This window comes from Manis javanica, chromosome 15 (assembly GCF_040802235.1).
Source record: "Manis javanica isolate MJ-LG chromosome 15, MJ_LKY, whole genome shotgun sequence".
NCBI classification, from domain to species: Eukaryota; Metazoa; Chordata; class Mammalia; order Pholidota; family Manidae; genus Manis; species Manis javanica.
Genome location: NC_133170.1, coordinates 31,763,444 through 31,790,930, shown reverse-complemented (window position 1 = coordinate 31,790,930; position 27,487 = coordinate 31,763,444). Strand labels below are relative to the sequence as shown.

The 27,487-nt window shown below is 38.3% G+C and overlaps 1 protein-coding gene across 2 annotated transcripts in view; it reads right to left on the bottom strand.

Annotated features, from left to right (window-relative positions):
- Positions 1-27,487, bottom strand: part of ADIPOR2 (adiponectin receptor 2) — a 115,773-nt gene that overhangs the window by 41,843 nt on the left and 46,443 nt on the right. Inside the window, exon 2 of one of the 2 annotated variants that reach the window (XM_037014963.2) lies at positions 7,753-8,001. In XM_037014963.2, the coding sequence (XP_036870858.1) occupies positions 7,753-7,923 (171 nt within the window). In that variant the 5' untranslated portion in view covers positions 7,924-8,001. Of the gene's footprint in view, positions 1-7,752; positions 8,002-27,487 lie in introns of those variants that run through there. The other variant, XM_017658112.3, reaches the window with a different exon arrangement.

Here is a 27,487-nt window from a genome sequence, read left to right as displayed (position 1 = left end):
AACAAATTTTCTAGTGAAACCACCTCCCAAGCAGGCAGTACATACAGATGTACTGGTCTCTTCATAAACCACCTTCTCTTTTTCAGAAAAGAACTTCCACTCCAAAGATAAACAAATACACAAAAGGTGAATTTTCATTACGAACCAAAACACACAAAACACATGCACATACACACAATTTCCTCATTGGTAAATTGAAGAAAGTAAACAAGATAGTTTCAGAGAACCTTTTCAGCTCTAACATTCTACAATCTATGATTCAGATCCTCTTACTCTTTGATTCCTCATAGAAAATCTGTAAAAAAGGATGGGAATAAAGAAATAATACTTTTTGTTCAGGCTGTTGACTTCTGGGTTAGCTCTAAGATTAAAGGAAATAAAAAACAGGTTTAAAAGAGTACAGGAAAATCAAATACAGGAAAATATGAGTTCATAAGGATGAAAAAATTACATTAATTACTTGCAGTGAAACAAAAAAACACAAATACCATATTTAGAAGATACCACTTTAACAAGTGAAGATGGTAAAACAAAAATACACAGTATAACAAGAAACAATAAATTAATGTGGTATGTGGTAACTAATATTACAAACAGAACTTTGTTGCCATTTTTAATCTCAAATTGGCTAGCCTAAAATTCCTTCAAGGTTTAAAATTCTTTAGCATCAATAAGCACACATCAGGTTAAGAAACAGTGGCACATTAAAATCACATACTGATATACTATAGTTGCTGCCTACTCAGTATCTCTTCTAGATGACTATAGGAATTTCAAATCTCACATTCTAAGCTAGCACCCAAGACGTCCATGTTAGCACGCTCTCCCTTGCCTTACCAACCTCAGTGTTAGCTCAGTTAAAATACCCAAATTATCCTTGAGTCCTGCTTTTTCTTCACTCTCCACATCTAATTCATCATGAAGTCCTGCTGACTTGACCTCCAAAAACAGCCGGAATCCATCTACTCCTCTCCATTTCTGCCACTACCACTGTCGTGCTTCATGTCAACATCTTGTCTCACCTAGAATATTCTAACAGGCTCTTGTCCTTCCAGTCTGTCTTCTCACAATCCACTCTCCAATCCAGAGTGACCTTTTTAAAATCACCACTGTCTGCCTCCTGTTGAGACACCCCAAAGGCTGCCCACTTTCTAGTGGATTTTATAAAAATAAAATCTAAATTTTCTATCCATCTCTATGATCTGGTCCCTTGGCCTACTGACCTCATCCCATTTCACTCTTCCTTTATTCTTTATGCCGTAATTGCACTGTCCTTCTTTCAGTCCTTAAAAGAGGGGCAGGGGGTGGGGAGGAAGGCATGAGAAAAGCTTATTCTACCTTTGGGTCTCTGCACTAGCTTGTTTCCTCTACCTGAAACACTCCTTCCCTGGTCTTTGCTGGTTCCTTATCATTCGAGCCTCATCTCAAACATGCTCTCCTTAGAGAGGCTTTCCTTTACCACTGCATCTATACAATCTGAGGGCAGGCAGATTGGGGCAAACAGGAAGAGCACAGAGGATTTTTAGGACAGTGAAAGTACTCTGTAGGATACCATAGTGACTGATATATGATATTATACATTGGTACAAACCCACAGAACATACAACATCAAGTGTGAATTGTAATGTAAACCACAGACTTTGGTTAATCATGATGTATCAATACAGGTTCGTCAATCATAATAAATGTCCCACTCTGGTGTGGGATGTTGATAGTGAAGGAAGCTATGCATGTGTGAAGATGGGATATGTGGGAAATTTCTGTACTTTTCTCTCAATTTTGCTGTGAACCTAAAACTACTCTTAAGAAGTCTTAATTAGAAGTAAAAATCAAAAGAAATCTCACTAGGCCTTATCTTTTTCCTCATAGCACTTATCACTGCTGTAATTACTTTATTCATTTATGAGTTTCAGTTCTTTGACTGGATCTTCTTCACTTCTGCACAGGCACCATGAAGGCAAGAATTGATGCTCTTATTCACCATATTCCTCCTAGCAGTTAAAAAGGCACCTGACCAGAGCAAGCAAACAGGGCCACTGTGTTCCACCCTGCAGGCTGGGCACAGCACAACTCAAGATGGATCATTTACATGGATTATTATTTGATGGAATCTCTTGGAGATTTGCAAAATGATAGCTCTGAATCTGAAAAAAAAAACCATTGCTACAATACTTCTATGAGTAAAAAGTTTAACAGTTCTAGATATGCTACTGGGACAATATGCTACTGAGGTAGTTCAAATGTATCAGGTTTCTCTGCCCTGGCACTACTGACACATTTCAGGAGATGCTTTCTGTGTGGTTAGGAAGGTGTTTAGCAGAATCCACGGCTTCTACCCCTAGATGTTAGTAATACACCTTCCCCTAGTTTTAACAACCAAAAATATCTCCAGACACTGCAAAGTACTTCCTAAGGGTCAAAACTGCCCCAAATTATAAACTATTGGAATATGTTGAAAATAACAAAAAATTAGAGTCATGAGATCTGGATCTCAGTTACTGCATTTACTAGTAGGCTCTCAGGCACCTATGCTTTCATGGTCTTTCTCATCTGTAACACACAGAGGCTCAAAATACCATAGACTAGTCAGTTCAACTGTACATAAAAAATAATATCATCTGAGGAAACTTCTGGATATTTACACAGTTAAGTTTGTTTCTGTGTTTTTAACCCAAAGCTCATTATCAAAATTCAGGACAACAGATAGAAACAGAAAAGCAAACATCAAATCTAAACACTGAAATATTTTTCACATAAATTCTCACATATATATGCATAAATAACATACACAATGTTAAAGTTATTCTTTTCCAGAGAAATCGATGCACAGAAAAGTTTTGCAAAGTCATAGTCAGGAGTTGGAAGAACCCAGCCCTTCCAACTGTCAGTCCGGTGGTATAAATAGAAAACTCTCCAGCATCAGACTCAGCATTGAGAATTTATTACATGAAGTACAATAAACTATGTAAAGATACTGGGATGGGGAATGCTTTTCTCATTTAGAAATTGTGGCAGATTCTACATTAAAGTCCTCAATTATTCACTCACTTCTTCCCTATAGAAGAATATAATACCCATCCCATTGTCTGCACCTTGGCTACATGACTGCTTTGGAATGTAAGAAGATGTGAGATGTATCACATATGAGCAGTAAATGCAAATAAATATGTAATCTGGCTTGTTCTCTGGGACTCTTGAAATTTGCCACAAGAACATGTCTCAGAGAGCCTCCTTTAGCCTGGATCCCAGAATGAGAAGATATGTATAGCTGACCTGCAGAAGACTGGCAAACTAATACAGTCACGCTTGACATACAGCCCTCATGTAATGTGTACGATTACTGTTGTAAGTCATTGAGCTTTTGGGGTAATTTTTTAGTTCTTGCAGCAAAAGCTGACTAACAAAGAAATATCATTTTTCTGTTATACTAACATTACAATATGCCCTTAATTCTCAATTTCAGTACACATGAAGTTTGTAAATTGGAATATACAGATATTACTTTATCTTGTTTAAAATATGCATAACATTTTTAGAGATAAAAAATTACTAGAACATCTGTCTATACTGAAGACAGTCATTTTGTAATTCATAATTCACATTTTGATGTATAAATACCATGACAGTAAGCATGGCACAGATTCCAAGTATAAATCCACAGAATTCAGGAAAGATTCTCCACAAATCTAGAAAGTTAGAAAATAATAGGCCTTGATGTCCTCCAATTTAGTTCTAATAAGTACTCCTTTTCTAATTTAAAAATACCTTAAAAATAAATAAATACAGCAGTAGACTGCAAAATGTACTCAAAGAAATAAGCAAAAAAACCTAAAGGTATTATATAATTCTAATTTTGTGATTACTATACATGGAAAACCAGAAACTTTCACAATAATTTCAGCACATTAAGAAACTCACTTCGAAAAAAGTTGATTTGTTTCAAAGATTTTTTTCCATGACAGAGAAGAAACTGCTTACTATTCCTACCTTGAATACTATCACCTACTATTCATTACTGGATCTATTCCAATGCCTGGCTCCTGTTCCCACCTCTCCACCAAAAAGCTCTTATTAAGTTCACAAGTGACTGTTGCCAGAATCAATGGTCACTTTTCTATCCTTTTCATCTGTGGCCTCTTTTGGCAGCACTAGACACAAATCACTGCTACCTCCCCTCCTTTTAGAAGTGCTTTCTTGGTTTTGTGATACTACACTTTCCTGGTTTGTCCCATCTCACAGGCTTCTCTTTTTAGCTTCCTGTATTTACTCTCCTTGAAATGTACTGTGAATGCTGGTATTCATCAGATAGGGTCAAAGGGCCCGCCTCTTTTTCCTCTCTTCACTCTTCCCCTCTTAACCATTTCAACCATTTTAAAAATAACCTATACTGAGGCTACTTTCTAAATGATTATCTCCAGCACAGACCTCTCTTTGGAATTCCACTCACACCCAACTACCTTCTTGGCATACCCACTAAGACACCTAACAGGCATTTCATATTTTCCATGGCTTTCCCCATCTCAGAATACAGTATCATACCCCCATCAATCCAATTACTCACACCATACCTAGGTCATTCCTGTCACTTCCTTCTCCCTTAACCCATCACATCCAATCCACCAGCAAATTCTGTCAATAGTACCTCCAAAGCATAGATAAAATTTATTCACTTCTTGCCAACTTCACTGTCACCAAGCTACTCACATCAATTTCTATAGTAGCCTTCTAATTCACTCCTAGTTTCTCTTCACCCCAACTGCTCCCATAACCTACTGCTTTCACTTAAGTGCCAAAAAGTAATCTTTTTAGAATGGACAAAAGGCCAGCTTAAAAACCTTCCAATGGCCTCCAATGCACTTTCTCAGTATCATGGTCTCCAAGGGTCCTTTCCTACTTTTTTAAACCTCCTCTCTTGCTTATTAAATGTGCCAAGTTCTTTTCAGATTCAGGGCCTTACACACATTAATCTGGTAGCTCGCAATGCCTATGTGCTTGAACATTCCCTCCTCTCCTCTTCCCTCACTTCATTTAGCCATTACTAGGCATTCAGTTACACAGTCACCTCTAGAAACTGCCAAAGATATTACCTCCTTTATTACCACCAGTTCTTTATATTGGAATGAGTATATTTCAGAATAGTTCAATGTATACATTCTGAAAACCCTTGAGAACATTTCTTAATATCAAAAAAGCTGATAGAAATATAGAATCCTATCTTAACTGGAAAGGAACACAAAGATCACCTGCTGTCTTATTACATATGATAAAAACAAATACAGGGAAATTAAATGAGAATAGATGATAGGTCTTCTGACCCTATGTCTTAACTGGAAAGGAACACAAAGATACCTGCTGTCTTATTACATATGACAAAAACAAATACAGGGAAATTAAATGAGAATAGATGATAGGTCTTCTGACCCTATGTTCAATAACCTGGTCAACCCTCTTCCAATTGTTTATTTCTACCTTCTTTAGATAACCCCAAGTCACAAGGGGGAAAAAAAACCCTTAAAATTCATGGAATCACAAAGGGCCCAAAATATAGTCAAAATAGTTGAGAATGAACAACAAAGCTGAAGGCATCATACCTCCTGATTCAGAACATATTACAAGTGACAGTAATGGAAACAGTGTGGCACTGACATACAGCTCTATAGACCAAAAGAACAGAACAGAGGCAGGAAATAAACCCACACAGTCAAATGATTTTGGCAAGTGTGGCAAGACTACACATTGGGGAAAGGACAGTCTCATCAACAAATGGTGCTGGGAAAACTCAATATCCAAATGCAAAAAAAATGAAATTGGATGCTTATCTTATACCATATACAAAATTCAATTCAAAATGATTTAACTCAAAAAAAAACTTAAATGTAAGACCTGAAACTATAAATCTATAAACTTAAAGGAAAAGCCTCATAACCTTGGTCTTGGAAATGATTTCTTGGATATGAAACCAAAAGCTCAAACTAAAGCAAAATTAGACAAATGGGACAACACACTAAAAAGTTCCTGCATAGCAAAGAAAACAATAAACAGAGTGAAAAGATAATCTATAGAACAGGCGAAAATATTTGCAAACCATGTGTTTGATAAGAGATTAATATCCAAAAAATGGAAGGAACTCCTACAACTCAATAGCAAAAAAATAAATAATCCAATTAAAAATGAGACTTGAACCAACATTTCTTCAAAGATGTACATATGGCCAACGGGTCTATAAAAAGGATGTTCAGCAGCACTAATCACCAGGTAAATGCAACTCAAAATCTCAATGAGATACTACTTCACATCTGCTGGGTTGACCATTATAAAAAAAAAAAAGATAGTAATAAGTGTTAGTGAGGATATGGAGAAATAAGAACCCTTGTGCAGTTGATGGAAATGTGAAATGGTGCAGCTATGGAAAGCAATATGGAAGTTCCTTTAAAAAATTAAAAATACAACTATCATATGACCCAGTAATTCCACTTCTGGGTATTTATCCAAAAGAACTGAAAACAGTATCTTGAAGACGTATCTGCAGCATTGTTCATAACAGCCAAGAAGTGAAAACAAGCTAAACGTCCATCAATAGATGAATGGATAAAGACAATGTGGTGTATGTGCACATATGTAAGTATAAATATATACACATACAATGGAGTACTATTCAGCCTTAAAAAAGAAGTCTTGTCATATGCTACAATAGGGACAAACCTTAAAGTTATTATGCTAAGTGAAATAAGCCAATCATAGAAGGACAGATACTACATGATGCCACTTACATGAGGTATCTACAGCAAACTCACAGAGGCAGAAAACAGAATGGTGGTTGCCAGGCTGGTGTAGGGGGTGGAGAAAACGGGCAGTTGCTACTCAATGGGTATATAGTTTCAGCCACACAAGGTGAAAAAGTTCTAGAGATCTGCTACATAACAATGTACATACTGTTAGTATAATGTGCTATACACTTAAAAATTTGTTAAGAGGGTGGAGTTCATGTTTTATGTTTTATATAATAATAATTTAAAAAACAGTAAAAAAAAGTCACTCATCCAAACCCAGTGATAGTTCTCATTAGTTGAATAGCTACTTAGTCCACCAGTAGCAGCTGAGGGAACTCAGCTTGTAGCCTGGATAGGGAAAGTCCTACTGCTAGTACACATTGCTATAAAACAACAAGAAAGCATAGTGTTAAGTGCGAAAGGAAGTTCTTGCCCCAGATATCTGCCAAACTTTTCCTGATGCTGTTCACAGATATTTATACCTTTGCTCTCTAGGTATAGTTGCTTAAATAATTTAAAAGCTGTTCTTTTTTCTGTGAAGTGGAAAGAAAGATTAAAATCTGCCTTCTGGTCCCAGAATTGACTTCCAAAGTATGCACTGGAGATAAACTGTATCTGAAGTAGTAGTTCCAGTATGCAATTAGAATTTCTCCAAAAATATAAATGATAATAACTAAAGCATGATCAAATTATAAAGTTTATATGGTAACTACAAAAACCCATTTCATTTCTCAAAAAAGAAAAAAGTTTAAGAATGATTTCAAGTGTAGGTAGAAAAGGCATAACTATAAAACAAATAATACCTAGCTAATTTAAGAATAAGAGACTTCAAATAGAACAAAATTTACAAATGTGCTCAAGGTTCCTTTTCAAATCCCCATCCTCTCTAGCAATGTCCTCCTCCTGTTTCTTTCAATACCCTCCTTCCAGCCACATTCCCATATGTTTTGTTTTTACTTACCATCCTTTCACTTTAACTTACTTTTTTATGACTGGAAGAAAGAACAGATGCTTCTAAAATGGGCTCCCAATTTCCTTGGTGGCTGTCATTATCACCATTTCTTGTACCATCAAGTTGGTGCCCTTTTCTGAGCCTTATATCTGGCTCTGGAGTCCTGCTGCACCCCAATCGGTTTTCTACTGTCTCATTCATGAGATAAAGCCCTTCTTACAAAGAGGTCTTTCTGTCCCTTCTCTTGGGAAGATGGACTTTCAGGATAGTGAGTTGACTCTAAAGAGAGGAAAGTTGTGAATTAACATTATTTTGAATAAACACATTAAATGAGTGCTGGGGAGGCTACAGATGATATTATTATACACTCAACAGACTACTCGGCAATCATTAAGAACAATAAAACAATAATGTATTAAGAAACACTCATTTGCTGATAGGAAAGACTGTCAAAATCTATTTTTAAATGAAAAAAGCAGGATAGAATATGTATATGTCCCCACTTACCTGTTATAAAAAATGTGTATTTGCATGTAGCAAAACTACCAGAAAATACTCAAAATTGTGCACATTGGTACAGAAGTGTGAGAAATGTAGAAGGGAAGAAAAGACCCAAGGTCTGGAGTGAGAAGACTTACTTTTCCTTTGGTTCTACCTGCATTTTTCTTAACAAATACTACACATCACTTTTTCAATTAAAAACATACCTAACTGTAGGAAGGATATATGTGGGTTTTATGCATTGTAGCTGGGTTTTATAATATCCAATCTCACTTAAGCACCACAATGACCCTATAGGGTATTTTTATTTCTACTGTTCAGGTGAGGAAACCAAAACTCACCGTACTTTGTATCAAATAAATAGGAAAATCTCTGACTTACGTAACAGATATTGGTAATGTTTTGCTTTTAAATGGCTTAGTGTATGACATTTCTGTCTTTTTTAGTTGTTTTGAACTCTAGACTACCCTGGAAAGCAAGAAACTTAGGACCAGAGCATACTCCTTTTATATCCCTGTGAGTTCTCAGAAAGTTATATGCACAAAAATATTTAATGAGCATTTGATAGATGATATTTAAATGCTCTTCAGTGGTAAAAACACTTTCAAAAATCATTAATACCTCTCTAAACTGGATTGCAGTAAGTTTCCTAGGAGTTCCGATTATTTCAAGTCCTTCGCCCTCTACTTAACTCACAGTACAAAAGCTTATTCTAGACATTTAGTTACATATTCAAATAAGGCAATCATCATAGCCAATCCAATCAGATATACTAAAACAGGAAGAAGCCAGGGTATATGTCATGCTCAAATATCCCACGAGAGTCAAAGTTCTTAATTGAAGGAAGGTCTGAATGTTTATATACATGGTGTTTATATACATGGGTACACAGACCAAGAATTAGCCCAAGAATTCAAATTAGACTGAGAATTAGCCAACAGTTCGTTTCACAAATAATGACAGTTCACTGCAGGATTTCTCTAAGGGCTTTCAAACTTTTGGGAGCAAGCACAAACACAAATCATTAAGGATCACTAAACCCAGGCATATGCGTATCATATAAAGGCCTGGGCAAGCATATTATAATAACCAAGATTATAAACACTGCTGTTAATGCCCAATTATGAAAAAAGAAACAATGCTAATGGTTTACATTTATTTATTTACATCCCACACAGCTATTTCACACCCATTTCATTTTGTTTCAGAGAACAAAGAAATAACATTTATAGTTAACATTTATTTATTGTTAAAAATTAATTTCTGTGGGGTTTTTTCTACACAACAATAGTAGTAGTAAAACTCCTTTCGGATTCCCAGACCTGATTCCAGTGTGTGTGTTGGGGGAAGGGTGTCTCCCACACACAATACCAAGCAATTCTCTAACACTAGCAGGGTGTCCGAGAACTCAATTCTGATGCTATCTGCCCAGAGACAGCACCAGGTTCCCCATGTTAAAGGCTCCGGCTTACAAGATTGCCTCCACCCCTCACTCCAGACACCAGTCAGTCACAAGCCCCAGGCAGTTTACCTGTGCTTCTGATCTACTAGCTACAGATTAGAGGTTCCCACAACCTCCCCATTAGGTTCGATTAATTTGCTAGAACAGCTCACAGAACTCAGGAAAACAGTTACATTTGCCACTTTAATAAAGGATACTGTAAAGGATACAAGTTAACAGCCAGATGAAGAGATAATATAGGGCAAGGACCCAAATAAAGGAGCCTCTATCCTTGTGGAGCTTGGGGTCTGGCACAGTGGCACATGGAAGCTTTCTGGCTCCCCAAGCCTGGAAGTTATTTCCAATAGAGAAGCAGGATCCAAGAAAACAATACACTCCCTCTCAGGTTTTTGTGAGGGCTTCAGTGCATGGTCAGGACTGACTAAATCACTGGCCACTGGCTGATTCAACCTCTAGCCTCTGCCCCTGGGTGGGGTCCAAAAGTCTTTAAATGACATGACAAGACACCCAGGCCCTTTAACGGCTCTGCAGTGTTCTCAGGAACTATGGATGAAGAACAAATACACCTGGGAAATATATATTTGATCACCTAAATGACCAATGTATTTCTTATGGCTCACTATATCGCAATTTTTATACCACAGAATTTACATGTGAGATCTCATATAATATTTTATCCCCCTTTACAAATGTAGAAACTGAGGCTCAGAGATTAGGTAATTTATTCAAGCAATGGTTAGTCTATAAAGAGGAGCAGCTGTGATTTATACCCAGATCTTTCTGGCCCTCGTGAAGTTCATGTGCTTTCCACCACCCAAAAAAAAACTAAGACTAGGGAAAAAAAAGATACCACCTTGAATATCAAAGGCATTTTTGTTTACATAGCAAATAAAGTACAGAATCAGAATCTTTATCCTCAGAATGTAGCCAAGTAGAATAAGGCCTTCAGCAAAATAGCCTTGAAATATGGCCACACTATGTATGAGCTGGAGCTATATGGAGTCGTGCTGCTCACTTATGAGAATATAAAGGGAATGCTCTATTAATCAGAATTGTTTATTAATTAGAATTTCTGAACCCAGAAAAAGAAAGCAAATGACAAGAAATAAATTTTCCCAAGGAATCTGTGAATGATTCTCCTTAAAATAAAAAGAAATAAGAAAATCAGTTTCCAAGAAAGGCCTGATTATCAATATACATTCCTGTATCAACAATGTTTTCTTAAATTTACAAGGACAATAAAAGAATTAATGAAATAAGACATTGTAAAATCTTCAATCAGAAGTCTAATTATATTTACCACTTTACGTATAGTAAAACAGGAATGCCTATCAATATTATTTCAGTTTCAATAATATAATCGTTGGAAGAAAAAGCACCTATCAACCCGCAGGTTCCCAAAAACCTAACAAAACACCCCAATCCTATAACACCTGAGAGAACTGCAATTTACTATACATTTCAGCTTAAATTCTACTTAGTAATAAAAAGAATCCCTACAAGGATGCAATGCCTTGACAGCAAAAGCAATTAACTTAGACTCAAGTTAAGTTAGAGGGAAGGTGAAGGTGTCCTTTATCATCAACATTATTTAACTCTGTACTGGAGGTTTTAGACAAACAAAAGGAAAAATATGAGGGTGTGGGTAAAATTGTAACATTTCCAGAATATCTCGCCTGGCTTTAGTATGTATATCTGCATATCAAAGGTGTTCAGAGGTGGAAAGAAGTATGGTTTTAGTGCATTTGCATTATTCCTCAGGGGTGGAGAGAAATTCATCTCCATATCAATGGGTAATTACCTGGGCAAGAAGGGCTTATCAGTACCTGAGAGGTGCTGGGGAGGGCCGGTTTTGGCTTCTGCTGGAGCAGGAAAGAGAGAAACGGCCCCAGACTGCAGTTTGTGAGCAATAAACGGATATTAAACTTTATTTCTCCCTTTGACTGATTTCGGTTTTTAGAGGTATGTGGCCCCGGGATTTCCTCTCCCCAGACTTACAGAGGGGCATAAAACTTTTATTATATAAGGATTATATGACACCTTTGCTAAAAACCTAAAAGTATCAATCAACTGGAAAAAAAAGATGGTGAAAAATTTATCAAAGTGATTGGGCATAACATCAATAGATGGGTATCAACAGCCTTTATCCTAAAAGCCCACAATAAATTATAGAACAAATAAATCACAATTAAAAAAAAGATAAAATACTTTAAGACAAACCTTAAAATGCTACTGAATGTTACGCTGGAGGAAGGAAAAACAAGGACATGCAAACAGAACAGAGAGATGCCATTGGGGGAGAACAAACCAGACCTCAAGGTCCGTGCCTTACATGGAAAGAAGACAGCTCTTCCTGAATTCCATCCTTCTGATGTGACAACTAAGACCTGGATGTCAGTCTCCTCCCTCTTGGAAGGAAAAAAAGTTTCTAGTTGTCTATTATGTCACCTTTAGCCAATCATACCTCTCCACACCCCCTAGGATAGCTTGCCCACTCCTCCCCCTCCTAATCCCTTATAAGCCCCCACCTCCCTGACCAGGTGTGACTTCCCCGGCCTGTAGTACCCAAGCTGCAGAACATCACTCGGGAGTGGCATTCAAATAAACTACCTGGCCCTTTGTTGCCTCTCTCGGCCTGCTTATTTCGGCTAAAATTTATCTTACATTTGGTGCCGAAATCCCAGGAAGGAGTGTGAGTGCGGGGCCCCGACCGGCCACCAGTGGCCCCGTCCCCTCCTTCCCTGACCCAGGACCTCAGCCTGCTCTCCACTGCATGGACTATTTTCCGGTGAGTCCCTCAGTTTCCCCTGGTCTGTTTCCCTCCCTAACTCCATTTCACCTGGTCCATTAGAAATCGTACGTACGTCCAGGTGGCCCACCCTCTGCAGGCAGCCAGCCTTCCCTTGGCCCTGCAGTATGGCAGACTTCCCTACCCCAGGCCCCAGGACGTCTGCGGGCATCCGGCCCGCCCCTGGCCCTGTGGTGGGGGAGACGTCCTTCACCCAGGCTCCCAGGACGTCTCCCCTGACTTGGCGTGCTTGGGATGCTGGTTGCTCCTCTCAGCAGGATTAGTTGGGGAGTGGTGCAGACATGGGGAACCAGCCCTCAAAAGCAGCGGCTCAGACCCCACTGTGGTATCTCATTTCTCATTTGGCTACTCTGTTTGTCCTGGGAAGTTCATAAATAGAAGCTAGTCTTTCTTTGCTCTGAGGCCGGGCCTCAGTATCCCTTGGACAATCAATCTCGCTGACCCCATGAGGGAACTTTCAAGTTTAGCCTCCTCACCACCTTGGTTAATTACTGCCACTGGAGTGGAGAGTAGATTGAAATTTCATATATGCAGGCTTTTTGGACTTTGCACTCCTGTCCAGACCTTTATGTTGTGTTCAATGACTCAGGTTCTCCTAGCCCGACCTCCAGTTAAAGATTGTCAGCCTCTTACTCTGTTCAGTCCTTCCTTTTCAGATCCGCCAGAAAACCTCAGTCGCCCACCTCCCTCAGCTCGCTATCCCCTCCCCCTCTCTCCACCACCATCTTTAAGTCCTTTGTCTTCACACGTGTCGCCGCCATCTTAAAGTCCTACATTCTCAACCATGCCGTTGTCCTGCTCTCCTCTTCTGGTAGCTGCACCACCCCCTCTGCCTCTCCTTCCGCCTTCACCACCCTCTTCCCCCACTGGAACACGCTCCTCCTGCCCTCTGGTTCCAGAAGCCACGGATAGGAAGCTGAGGAGAGGGAAGGCAGTTGGATATCAGTGACTCAAGTTTTTCTATCAGTTTGTCTGTGTATATGTTTTTGTGTGGGGGGTGTTGCTGACTGTAGTCATTGTATCTCAGTTTGTGCGTTTGTGTGTAGATGAAAGTGTATAGATGAAAAATATTTTATTTAAAAACAAGCACTTGTGAAAATTGGGCATTCTAAAACTTTCAGAAAATCTGATAAAAATGTTAAGCATTAATGCTAATTTGGGTTTGGCTGAGGCGGGCATGTCCTTGTTGTTATCAGCTGCCTAAGTTTACCTAAGGTCATTTAAGTCGATATTATCTCTAAATCTTTTAAGAATAAAATGCTTAAAGGCTTGGCTTTGTCTAATATTCAGTAAAGGTTTTGTAAGTAATCTAGCATAGTTGCTACAAAAAAGTAAACAAGCCTAGCAAATAAATATCTTAATAATAGTACTGTATTAATGTATAAGAGTGTATATATATATATATATATATATATATATATATGCAAACAGCCTGAGAATTTTTGTGGTAACCAAAATTCTTAAAGTTTGCTAAGTTATATAGACATATTTTGTGCCTAATAAGAAATTGTGCTATAAAGCACATTTCCAAAAATAATAATATACTTTCATAGATGTATCAATCTGAAGAATGCTAGTGTAACAGTTTACAGTAGTCTATTTCTCAGTGTTCACTGAAGGTTAAAGTAATAGTTTTAAGTTCTAATCAAAACTACTTAAAGTAGTAAGGAAAACAGTTCTGCATGCTAAAAAATATGTCTTTTGATAAAAGAAAGTAACTTTGTTCTAAAGTACAGCTGTAGGATCTGAAGAATCAAAAGTTAGCATAAGTACAGCCATCTTAAAGGCTTAAATACCACCCCCTAACCTAGAAGGAGGAAAATTATTAGAATCTTGAAAAATAAGTTAGTCAGCCAGTGTTAAATGTAGTGACCTTTAATTAGCTGACCTCAAATCAGTTAATCATACACACCAAGCTTATCTTACTAGAACCACCCTAAACATTCCGAAGGTAATCTTATCTAACCAGACCCCAGGATGTGGCCCCAGGCAAAGATTTATGTGTCTATGAAAAAACACTGTATTGTGATTGTGGAAAATGTTGCCCCCTTTGAAAATGCTATAAAACCTTCTGGCTTTGTGTGCTCAGGGTCCTTGTTGAGACCCGCTGCGTCGGGCTAACTTGGACCCCCGCTAGCTGGTTCCTGAATAAATTCCTCTTGCTTATTGCATCAAGAGATGCCTTTCGTGAGTGATTTGGGGCGGCGTCCTCCTCTGGGAGAATTCAACATTTGGGGGCTCGTCCGGGATCATGCGCTCACCCCGCTTCACTCCCGAAGTCGCTCTTGGAGGAAGAGGTAAGATTAGTGGCGCCTTGGTTTGTCTGTGTTCTGTTTTCTGTTTTTCAGTGAGACCGGTCAGAATTCTGAAAGGGGGTACCCACTGTCTGGCAGCTGTCCCGATCCCGTAAAGGGGTCGAGACTGCGGTCGGTAGACGTACTAGGAGCACCGCAGGCTGCAACCCTGGGGGACACCTCGGGGAGGTTGGGAGGCCAGGGACGCCTGGTCGCCTCCCGTCTGTTTTTCCGGCAAGGTGAATCTGATGAGATAGAGTTGATTTTCAGGCGCCAGGAATATCAACCCTCTGATTCCTTTCGGTTTCTGTTTGAAAATCTGAGAAAAAACAAAAAGCGGCCACTGTGTGTCTAATCTGTGTGTGTCTGTTTTTTGTGTCTTTCACGTGCCTAATAATTGTTATACTGACAATGGGACAGATTCAGACAACCCCCTAAGTGTGTAAATGAATATATCTTTCTACCTCCGGATGGTATTAATGAAATTGATTTAAAGACAAGCGCTTGTGAAAATTGAGTATTCTAAAACTTCCAGAAAACCTGATAAAAAAGTGTTAAGCATTAATGCTAATTTGAGTTTGCCTAAGGAGGGCATGTCTTGGTAGTTGTCTGCCTGAGTTTACCTAGAGTCATTTGAGTCATGTTATCTGCTAAATCTTTTAAGAATAGAATGCTTAGAAGCTTGGCTTTGTCTAGTGTTCAGTGGGGGGCTTGTGAGTAGGCTAGCGTAGTTGTTGCAGGTAGGTGAGCTGGATAAGTGTTGCAAGTGAACACCTTTTTAATTGTGTGTTGCAGTGTGTATGCCTACCTGCAGCCTGAGAATCTTTGTAGTAACTTAAAGCCTTAGAGTTTTGTTAAGTTGAGAAGATGTGCTCTGTTTGCTGGGAGATTGTGCTGTGAAGCTCATGGTTGCAGAAATTGTAGAATGTGTTCATAAGTTTGTCAGTCTAGGGAATGTTGGTTTGACAGTTTGCAGTGTCCTGCTTCTCAGTGTTCACTGGAGGTTGAAGTTTCTAATAGTTTTGAGTTCTGGTTAGAACTGCTTAAGGTGATGGAGAGGGCATTTCTCTATGCTGCAAGATGTATGTTTTGATGAGAGAAAGTGTAAAGAACGGAAATTCATTTGGTTGAAAGTAAAAGAGAGTGATTGTTAAAGAGAGAGAACACTGAATGTAAAAAGAAAGTTGTAGAAGGCTTGTGGAAGAGTTAGTATAGTCATGCTATGTGAAATTGAAGCGAGTAAGTCTTGGTATCGAGTGCACAGCAAAATTAGAATCTCGTTTCCAGTTAAACAGTTTTTTTAACTGTTAGTCTGCTCTTAGTGTTGAAAGATCAAAGCAGTTTCTAATGCTTAAAGTCTCAGTGAGTTGCCATAAAATCGTAATATTAAAAAGACTAAAAGCTAAAGTTTGTTAACTGTATAACCTTTATTTGCCTTTGAAATATTTTGTTATTGAAAATGATTGCATGGCCTGAGAAATTGAATTATTTATTCCATATATTTTTATAAGTGGAAAAATCTCTAACCAACAAATGATTAAAGTTGTTACTGATTATTTGTTTTCTTAATTTATCCTAAGCAGAATGGTAACAAAGCTTTTTTCAGCTGATTAAATGCACTTAGTTAACAAACCAAAATTTATTCTTAAAAATTAAACTGTAGAATCTGGACAAGATTATGTTTCTCCCAGAAAAACAGGTTTCACTGTAAAGGTTTAGATGGACGAACGTGTGACTACTTTTGAGAAAAGTTGTAATAGATTTTTTTGAGAACCACCAGGTCTTCTTGTTTAATTTATATGCTGTGGATATGTTTGTATGTTTTAAAAAACATGGAGGACTCCATATTTTTTTAATGCAAATGATCTTATAAGCTGCTATGCAAATTCTATTAAAAAGCTCTATCTACTATTAAAGAGTAAAACATTCTTGAAGCTTTCAGGGAAGACCTGTAGACTTAAGCACTTTCTCTGCTTTTTTGTATCTGGTCTTAGACACTTATGCTGAGTTATGTTCTTATTATTTTCACTGTTTGTAAGCTATTGATTATAAGCCAAAGGTCATCATTTCTCAGTCCCTAAATGAAGAAGTAAAATGCCTGATCTCTTTCATCTCAAAGCATATTTCTGGTCATATCTGAATATCTGTGTGAAAGAAAGAGACATTTAAATTTGAGATTCTGCTTAAACTTTTAAGTTGAATTTGACTATAGCCATATTCATTCTTTGTATGTATCTCTAACAGGTCTTTTGTATGCCTGGTGATATTATACTCTGCCTTGAGTTTAGACAGTTCTTTCAGCTAAATGTGAATTCTTATTGTAGCTTTTTTTCCCTTCCTGAAGATGAAAGCAGAGGAATCTACCATCTGCTACCATTCTCTCAAGAATGCTTAGTAACCTAGAATTATTTTGACTTTCTATATATTGTCTTTTAAACTGACAGCAGCAGTCTCCCCTGCTGCCCCACCTTTTTAAGATGTCTCGTTTACTGTGCTGAGTATATAGACAATAAATGTGTAATGATAGTTCTAAAAAAATTAAATGCAAAAAGGTGCTTTTACCTCTAGTTAACTCTGATATTTTCCAGAGGGCCCCTGGAACATGTCAGAGGATTTTTTTCTCATTGGAGAAAGTATTTGACTGGTTTGGCTTGTTTATCTGATAAATATATATATATATATATATATATATATATATATATATTTACCAGAAAAGCACTGTCAAAGAGAATGATGCTAAATTTTGTTAGTGAATGTTTTGTATTACAGAAATATCAGAATTTCCTTATGTCAACTGTCTTACAGTAAGCTCTCATCAGATCTTTAACCATTGTCATTTGTAAGTCTTTTGTCATTTATAGTCAGTTTTATTATTCCTAAACTAGTAAAGAACTAGATTTGAGCAGAACAGGTATTAGTTACATAAGTTTACATAAACTAAAGAAAATGATTTTGTGTCTTTTTGTTTCAAATGTTGCTGAAAAGTGTTTTAACCTTGTTCTCTTAAACTGACAACAGTTTAGTAAATGACTCAGAATTGAAACATCCTTCTCTCTACCTGATCCCTCCAGAGTTTAAAAACTTTCAGTGACTGTTTTTGTATTCCATGGCAGTATGTTTATTTGCACGAGTTCAATAAGAATCTGCTTTCCTTGTGAGAAGACTACTTAAGAACACTGGTTATACTACCAGGGCTTTGACTGGAATGTCATACCTGAGAGACATGTGTATGGACTCAGATGTGAACAACTTTAAGGAACTAAGATTGACTTTATAAAGCCAACAAAGCCCCTTGGAAGAACTGGCCTGGTACCTTGCTTACAGAGTTCCCAGCAGCCTTACCAGGTGAGTAAAGAAGGTCACTTCCTGGCAGGTGCAGAGACCTCGAGAAGAGAAGAATTCATCCAAATCTACAGGTACTGCAGGCAAAGCCTGATGGCAAGTCTGGCTTGGCTGTCTGGCCTCAAGAAGCATTTAAAAGTTCAATCTGAAATTCCTTACAAAAAGTTCCAGCAAAGCATATTTAAAAGAGCCTGTGTAATCAATTGATCTTCTTGCTGCACCTGTGCAAATAATCAAGCCAGCTGTTAATTATTTTCTTAACCTAGTTACTTCTAGTAAAAATGAGAGTGATTTTAGAGAGAAGTATTGTTTCAATAATGCAGCCTCCTTCCAGAATAAAAAATCCAACTCCAGATGTTGCTACATAACCTAATAACACAATTTGTTTTATCTTGCCTAGAAGCCACAAAACTGCAAATAGTAATAGAAATGAAACCCAGAATGGAAGCGCCAGCCTTCTGAGGCCCTCTCAACTGACCAGTGATGGAGACCTAGCTGCACCCTTTACTGCGCCCCCTTCTCAGCACGAAGCAGCCAGAGCGGTCATCGCCCCTTTTCCCTAGCAGCAGCTAGAGTCTCTATCTGTAGAAGAAAGAATGAGACCATACCCATAGCCTTCCCTGGTAAAAACAGGTATTTAATCCCTCCTCCCGAGGGATAGTGGGCTTGTAACACTGGAGTGACCCCATGTGTCTCTACTTCTGCCTTCAACTCCTCCCGTGATTTCTGTATCATGGTCCAGCTGGTGCCCAGGTTGATGTATCATGATGATCTCTCATTCGTAGCTGAATTTGAACCTAGGCATAGATATAAGAGAGAGCCGGTCTCGCTGACCTTAGCTGTGTTGTTAGAGAAGGGAGTCACAGCCAGAGTGAGAACGGGGGCAGCCGCTATTGTCCAAGGGAACCAACATTATGAAGGACTAAGGACAGCTATTGATGAAGACTTAAAGACCATAGAGCAATCCATTACAAAACTTGAAGAATCTCTGACTTCCCTCTCTGAAGTAGTCTTGCAGAATAGACGAGGGCTGGATCTGCTGTTCCTAAAAGATGGAGGACTGTGTGCAGCTTTAAAAGAAGAATGCTGCTTTTATGCAGACCATTCCGGAATAGTAAGAGATTCAATGTCAAAGCTTAGAGAAGGGCTAGACCAGAGAAAGAAAGAACGGGAAGCCGGCCAAGGGCTATTTGAATCTTGGTTCACTAGATCCCCGTAGTTTACAACCCTGATATCCACTCTGTCTGGGCCCTTACTCATCCTTGTGTTGCTCCTCACTTTAGGACCCTGCATACTAAATCGGCTGATAACTTTTGTTAGAGAAAGAGTGAGTGCTGTTCATGTACTGATGTTGAAGCAACAATATCATTCACTCACCCAACAAGGAAACACAAACATTCCATGATTGGAATGTCCCTAAAGAGAAGTGGGGAAATGTAGGATCTGAAGAATCAAAAGTTAGCATAAGTACAGCCATCTTAAAGGCTTAAATACCACCCCCTAACCTAGAAGGAGGAAAATTATTAGAATCTTGAAAAACAAGTTAGTCAGCCAGTGTTAAATGTAGTGACCTTTAGTTAGCTGACCTCAAATCAGTTAATCATACACACCAAGCTTATCTTACTAGAACCACCCTAAACATTCCGAAGGTAATCTTATCTAACCAGACCCCAGGATGTGGCCCCAGGCAAAGATTTATGTGTCTATGAAAAAACACTGTATTGTGATTGTGGAAAATGTTGCCCCCTTTGAAAATGCTATAAAACCTTCTGGCTTTGTGTGCTCAGGGTCCTTGTTGAGACCCGCTACGTCGGGCTAACTTGGACCCCCGCTAGCTGGTTCCTGAATTCCTCTTGCTTATTGCATCAAGAGATGCCTTTCGTGAGTGATTTGGGGCGGCGTCCTCCTCTGGGAGAATCCAACACAGCTGTTTATTTAGAAGGAGAAATCTAAATGTAAAAAGAAAGTTGTAAAAAGTTTGTAGAAGAACTTAATATGGTCATGCTATATAAAATTAAAGCAAATGAGTCTCAGTATCAAGTACACAGCAAAATTAGAATTTTGTTTTCAGTTAAAAAGACAAAGTTTTCTTAACTATTAGTCTGCTCTTAATATTGAAAGATTACAGAGAGTTCTTCTAATTGTTTTATCAAAGCCGTTTCTTATGCTTAGAGTCTCAGTGAGTTGTTGGAGTCTTTAAGAAAATGAGATCTTAATATTAAAAGGACTAAAAGCTAAACTTTGATAACAACTGTGTAACCTTCTTTATTTGCCTTTGAGGTACTTTGTTGTCATTCTAGTTAATTGGATAAGTATTGCTTCATGGCAACCTATAATCCTATTTAAGCAAGTGCCAAAGAAACTTTCTTCTGACAACTTCCCAAAATCAAATTCAAAAAGGTACTTTTACCTCTAGTTAACTCTGATATTTTCCAGAAGGCCCCTGGAACATGTCAGAAGAACTTTTTCTCATTGGAGAAAGTATTTGGCTAATTAACTTATTTATCTGATACATAATTACCTGCTTAATTACCTAGAAAGCACTGTCAAAAAGAATAATGCTAAACTTTGTTACTAAATGTTTTGTGTTACAGAAATATCAGAATTTCCTTATGTCAACTGTCTTAGAGTAAACTCTCATCAGATCTTTAACCACTGTCATTTGTAAGTCTTTTATTATTTATAGTCACTGTTTTATTACTCTTAAGCTAGTAAAGAACTAGATTTCAGCAGAACAAGTATTAGTTACATAAGATTAAGTAAACTAAAGAAGATGATTTTGTGGCTTTTTGTTTCAAATGTTGCTGATAAAGTGTTTTAAGCTTTTTCTCTTAAGCTGACAACAGTTTAGTGAATGACTGCCTTTATAAGCAGAATTGAAACTTTATCTTTCTCTCTACCTGATCCCTCCAGAATTTAAAAACCCTCAGGGACTATTTTTATATTTCATGGCAGTATGTTTATTTGCACAAGTTCAATAAGAATCTGCTTTCCTTGTAAGAGGACCAATTAAAAACACTGGTTATATTACCAAGGCTTTGACTGGAACGTCATACCTGAGAGACACGTGTGTAAACTCAGATATGAACAGACAGCTTTAAGGAACTAAGATTGACTTTATAAAGCCAACAAAGCCCCTTAGAAGAACTGGCCTGGTACCTTGCTTACAGAGTTCCCAGAAGCCTTACCAGGTGAGTAAGGAAGCTCACTTCCTGGCAGGTGCAGGAACCTCAGGAATGTCTTGGGAACCTCAAGAAGAGAGGAATTCATCCAAATCTACAGGTACTGCAGGCACAAGCTGATGGCAAGTCTGGCTTGGCTTTCTAGCCTCAAGAAGCCCTTAAAAGTTCAATCTGAAATTCCTTACAAAAAGTTCCAACAAAGCACATTTAAAAGATCCCATGTAATCAATTGCTCTTCTTGCTGCACTTATGCAAATAATCAAGCCAACTGTTAATTATTTTCTTAATTTGGCTACTTCTAGTAAAAATGAGGGTGATTCTAGAGAAAAGTATTGTTTCAATAATGCAGTCTTATCTATGCTAAATCCCAATACTAGTCATTGAGATATAAACTCGATCCAGAATTCCAGTTCCCCATAATAGCCTGGCCAATGCCCCTACTGGGCCCCTTAATAACAGTTTGTGGTTTACTCTTAGTTGCCCCTTGTGTCCTCAGGTTCCTCCAACAGTGGCTAACCCAGATGACCTGGGTCGCCACCAACCAGATGTTATTTCACCATTACACACCTCTTCCCACTGAACCCCCTCCTTTGGCCTAATACCAGCCTCAAACCCCCATGATGCCCCTTGTTGGTCAGAAGTAGCCAGATCAAGTTGTCGCCCATTGTGACCAAAAGGCTGGAATGTTAGGCTGGAGGAAGGAAAAACAAGGACATGCAAACAGAACAGAGAGATACCATAAAAGAGGAAAAGACCAGACCTCAAGGTCTGTGCCTTATATGGAAAGAAGACAGCTCTTCCTGAATTCCATCCTTCTGATGTGCCAACTAAGACCTGGATGTCAGTCTCCTCCCTCCTGGAAGGAAAAAAAGTTTCTAGTTGTCTATTATGTCACCTTTAGCCAATCATACCTCTCCACACCCCCTAGGATAGCTTGCCCACTCCTCCCCCTCCTAATCCCTTATAAGCCCCCACCTCCCTGACTAGGTGTGACTTCCCCAGCCTGTAGTACCCAGACCGTGGAACATCACCCGGGAGTGGCATTCAAATAAACTACCTGGCCCTTTGTTGCCTCTCTTCGCCTGCTTATTTCGGCTAAAATTTATCTTACACTGAAGATCTACAAAAACTCCAGGACTAATAAGTGAGTTCAGCAAGATCAACAGACAGAGCATCAATACTCAGACATCAATCACATTTCTACATGCTAAAAATAAACATGTGGAAACTAAAATTTAAAACAATACCATTTACAAATACTCCAAAGAAAGTTAAATACTTAAGTACACACTTAATATGTACAGGATCTGTCTGCAGCAAGTTACAAAATGCTGATGAAAGAAATCAAGGATGTAAACAATGAGCAACATACCACATCCATGGACTAGAAGACTCAATATAGTAAAGATGTCAATTTTCCCCAAATTGTTCTATTGGTTTAATGCAATTCCTCTCAAGATCCTAACAAGGACTTCTGTAGATGAAGAAAGGTTTATTCAAAATTTATATGGAAGGCACAAGCACTAGAACTAAAAACAATCTTGAAAAATAATAAAGTGGGAAGAATCCCTCTATCTAATATGAAGGCCTACTACCTACTACATAGCTACAGTGGTCAAGAAAGTGTGTTATTAGCAGAGGAAAAAACACAAGGTTGATGGAAGGGAATAAAGAACCAAAAAACAGACACACAAACAAACATGCTCAACTCTTAGAAACAAGCAAAAGCAATTCAATGCAAGAAGGGTAGCCTGATCAACAAATGGTGCTAGAACTGAACTTCCATAGGCCAAAACAAAAAACAAAAAAAAACCTTCAACCTAAACCTCACACCTTCTATGAAAATTAACTCAAAATGGATCATGGACTTAAATGTGAAATACAAAACAATAAAACTTTTATAGAAAACAGAAAATCTTCAGGGTCTAGAGCTTTGCAAAGAGTACTGAGACTTGACAAGAAAAGTATGATCCATAGAAGGAAAAAAATGATAAACTGGATTTCATCAAAATTAACTTTCCTGTAAAAATTTTTATTCTATTAAGAAGTTGAAAAACAAGTTGTAGACTGAGAGGAAATATTTGTAAATCACATATCCAAGAAAAGACTATTACCTAAACCACAGAAAGAACTCTCAAAATTCAATAGTACAAAAAACTAACACTCCAACCAGAAAATGCACAAATGAACAGGCATTTCACCAAAGAGAATATACAGATAGCAAATAATCACAAGAAAAGATTTTCAACATCATTAGCCACCAGGGAAATGCAAATCAAAACTACAACGAGGTATTACCACAAACTTAATAACAACAGCTAAAAACAAAAAAAGTAAAAGCACGAGAATGACCTCTGGCATACAGTGTGAGGAGCTCCACAGACCTGCTTCCCATTTAAATGATGGAAACTACTTTTTAAACAACCATTAAAAGTCTCTGGAAACAGTCTTGAGGCCAAATAAAAATAAAGAAACATTTAAGAATATTAACAAGAATTCAATAAGAAAAGCAAGAATTTGTGGTATTTAAAACCTGATGTCTCTCTTCCTCCCTACCCCCTCCCAGCTCAAAAGAGCAGAGAGAGACTCTACTCCAGGTCCTTGCAGCTGAAAACACAGGGTTCCCTCTGTCCCCAACAGTAAATTTGGGTAGGAGAGAGGTTCTCTCTTGGAGCAACAAAACATCAGTACTTCTCATTCTGCCTCAGTTACCTGCTGGAGAGTCTAAGTTCCAGCAGTAGAATAAGTAGAATAAGTAGGGGTTACCCTCCTCATGTTAGGCAGGAAAATAGATATGAGCAGGGGTAGAAAGAGAATAAGGCCATAAAGCCCACTAGAAGGGACTCAAAAAGTTAACCAGTTAAAACTAGAAACCCAGAAAAGACTCAGAGTTAATGAGTTACTCAGTTAAAGCTCAAAAGCCCAGGAACAACTTGGCCTGGAATATTTGAATATTATGCAGATAAAGACAATATCTGAGCACAGCCCATGTCTTCATTCTGTCAATTAGATATGCTATTGTAAGATTTACTCTAGCCTGCTAAAAGGCCCACCTATAAAGAGCATAATAAAGACAGGAAGATTCCATCTTAAAACTAAAATTACATTTTAAAAAACCCAAGAAGTTATAAAGTAAGATTCTTAACATACTCTTTAGCAAACACATTAACTCACCCACCTTGGAGGAAGGGCAGGCAGTCTTGACTGATATGCTCCCAGACCAAGAAGCTACTATACTGGGAGGCAATTAGAGCAGTAAATTTCTTGTGTTAAGCTAATTTTGCAGAATTACCTGGAGGACTGATAAAAAAAACTTAATGTCTCATCAAAGATAAACATCTTGAGACCACGTAACAAGTCCACATACACCTCTGACAAACCCTTTGTCACATTCCTGAAAAATCCTTAAAGGGAGCACCCCCAATCTTTCAGTGCACACCTCTCTCTGAGGTCACCCACACTTCCTAAGTGTGTAGACTTTCTCTCTAACCTTTCAGGGCACCTCTCCTCCCGGAGCTCACCTGTACTTTTTCTCTCTTTAAGTAACTTTAAATAAAACTTTTACTTTGCCTCACTACCATGTCTCTGCCCTTCAATTCTCTGTTGCAGGAGGGACAAGAACCGAGGAAAATACACAATGCCACCCTAACATATTTGGTGCTGAACTGATCTCTCCCCCTAACACTCCTACCAGCCCCACATGTGGTACTGAGGCACTCCTTTGACCATGGTATATTGAGAATACCAAGGGGCAATCATTCTTGACCTGGCTCATGCAGTAGTGGTTCTACACCAGAAGATGCAAGCCAAGAGGACCCAAAGCTACTGTCCACTGCCCCACCAAGCACTCATATCATAAAATAATGCTGTTTCTCTGAGAGAAACCTGTCACTGGCCCCATGGATATATCTCTAGAGCCCTGGTTCAGAGATTTTGCCTGGAGGAAGAAGGAAAGGGAAGGAGTTTGGTAGAGAGCACCTAACCCCTTCCCAAAGCGCCTGACTTTATGTGCAACACACTGTAAAGAAGCTCAAGCCTAAAGGCATTTGAAAGAACATAGGAAGTGTGAAAGGCAACTGGTAGTACAAATCGAGATAACAGCTAAACTAGGCAAATTAGACTGCAAGGAAGTACTAGGAAACCAGATACCTGGTTAGGAGCCCTCCTGGTGTTATAACAAAAATTAAACATTAGCCTCAGAAATTCTTCATTCAAAGGAGCCAAAATTTGATGGGATTAGTCTGTAGAACAATTTAGAGCACTCTTAAAATCAATAGAGCAATCAGCTGGCTATTAGTGGATTTTAAGAGCTAGGTGTGGTCAGACAAAAAGAGTCCAACCAAAAAATTACCATCTCAAGGTGATTGTGAGCTTATCCAAAACCACCTCCCTGCGGAACAATATCAGAAGCTGAACATGGGGGGGGAAAGAAACGTTACTAAACAATTCAGTCACTAAACAAATAAAAAGCAAGTAACAGTAACAAGCCCTGGAGGAGGGAAGCCCAGTACCTAGAGTTGCTATATTATCTAAAATGTCCACTATCAAACCAAAAAATTAGGAATCATGCAAAGACTGGGGTGGGGAGACAGGCAACAAAGGTGGTCAAAGGTATAAACCTCCAGTTCAAGAATAAATAAGTCATAAGGATATAATGTACAGCATGGTGACTAGATATTACTCTGTTGTATATTTGAAAGTTGCTCAGAGTATATTTTTTTTTTAGATACATTAAAGCTATTAGAATTTATTACCAGCAGATCCACGCTATAAAAAATGTTAACAGAAATCCTTCTGTAAGAAGGAAATACCAAAACGAAATGTATATCCACATGAAAGAATGAAGAGCACAAGAAATGGCCTAACTACATGGATAATATATTTTTTCAATTTTAGTCTCTTGAAATATAACTGCAGTTACAAAATAACACTATGCTGTTTTATTATACATGTAAAAATAAAATGTGTAACAGTAACAGTGCAAAGAGTGGGAAGGGAAAAATGCAATTATTCTAAGTACCTTACACTATGCATGAAGTGGTATGCTAAGACCTTATTCTATGGATGAAGTGGGACACTATCAACTGGAGGCTGACTGGTAAATTCAAGATGAGTACTATAAAACCTAAAGCGATGTCTAACATGTAAGCTAATAAAGGCCAGAGAGGAGATGAATGAAATCGTAAGGAATAGTAAACTGATCCAAAAGAAAACCAGAAAAAAAAGGAAAAGTTAAAAAACAGAAAATGAGAGGTAGAAAACAAATAGCAAGGGTGTAAATTTAAGCCAAACTGTATCAATAAATGCATTAAATATTAACAGCTTATTCTATAACGCAGGTGGGCTTCATTCCATCAGTTGTAGGCCTGAATAGAACAAAAAGACCGTCCCTTTCCAAGAAAACGAGAATTCTTCCTTCCTGACCACCTTTGAACTGTGACATGGGATTTCTCCTGCCTCCAGACTCGCACTGAAACACAGACTCTTTCTGGGTACACACTCCACTCTGAAGGACCTTGCCAGCCTCCACAATCATGTGAGTCAATTTCTTATAATAAATATATAAGAAATATTTTTACCAATATTATATATTTTTTAAAATACACAGCATACATATGTTATTTATTGGCCCTGTTTCTCTGGAGAACCCCTGAAGAACCCTGACTTAATTATGTGTTAGCAGTACTCAGAATACAGTAGTTTAGTACATTGACAACAAAGTAGATTACTGCAGTGTAAAATATAAAATATTCCATTTTGTAACAATAAAGTGGGTCAGTCTGTTTAAGAGGCATAATAATCTTAAATATTGATGCTTCTCATACAGAGTTTCCATATATACAAAAAATAATTGATCAAAATGCAAAGAGAAATAAATTCACACTTGAAGTCTAGATTCAACACCTTTCTATCAATAATTAACAGAATAAGCAGCACTCACCCATACCCTCGGGGCTGGCTGCTCCTCCCCACGGCATGGAGGTATCTGGAATTAGTCCCAGGAGACCATCCCGCCAGCAACTCAGTCTTTTCCCTGAAGAACTGCCTCAGGGCCCTGTTACTGCTTTCTGACCCGGGCCGCCTGCCGGCACCCCGCAATGGGGGAGCCCCTCCGCCCTGACAGGCTCTTGGGACCACCGCGGCCGACATCCGCCGGGCCTGGCCTAGGCCTGGT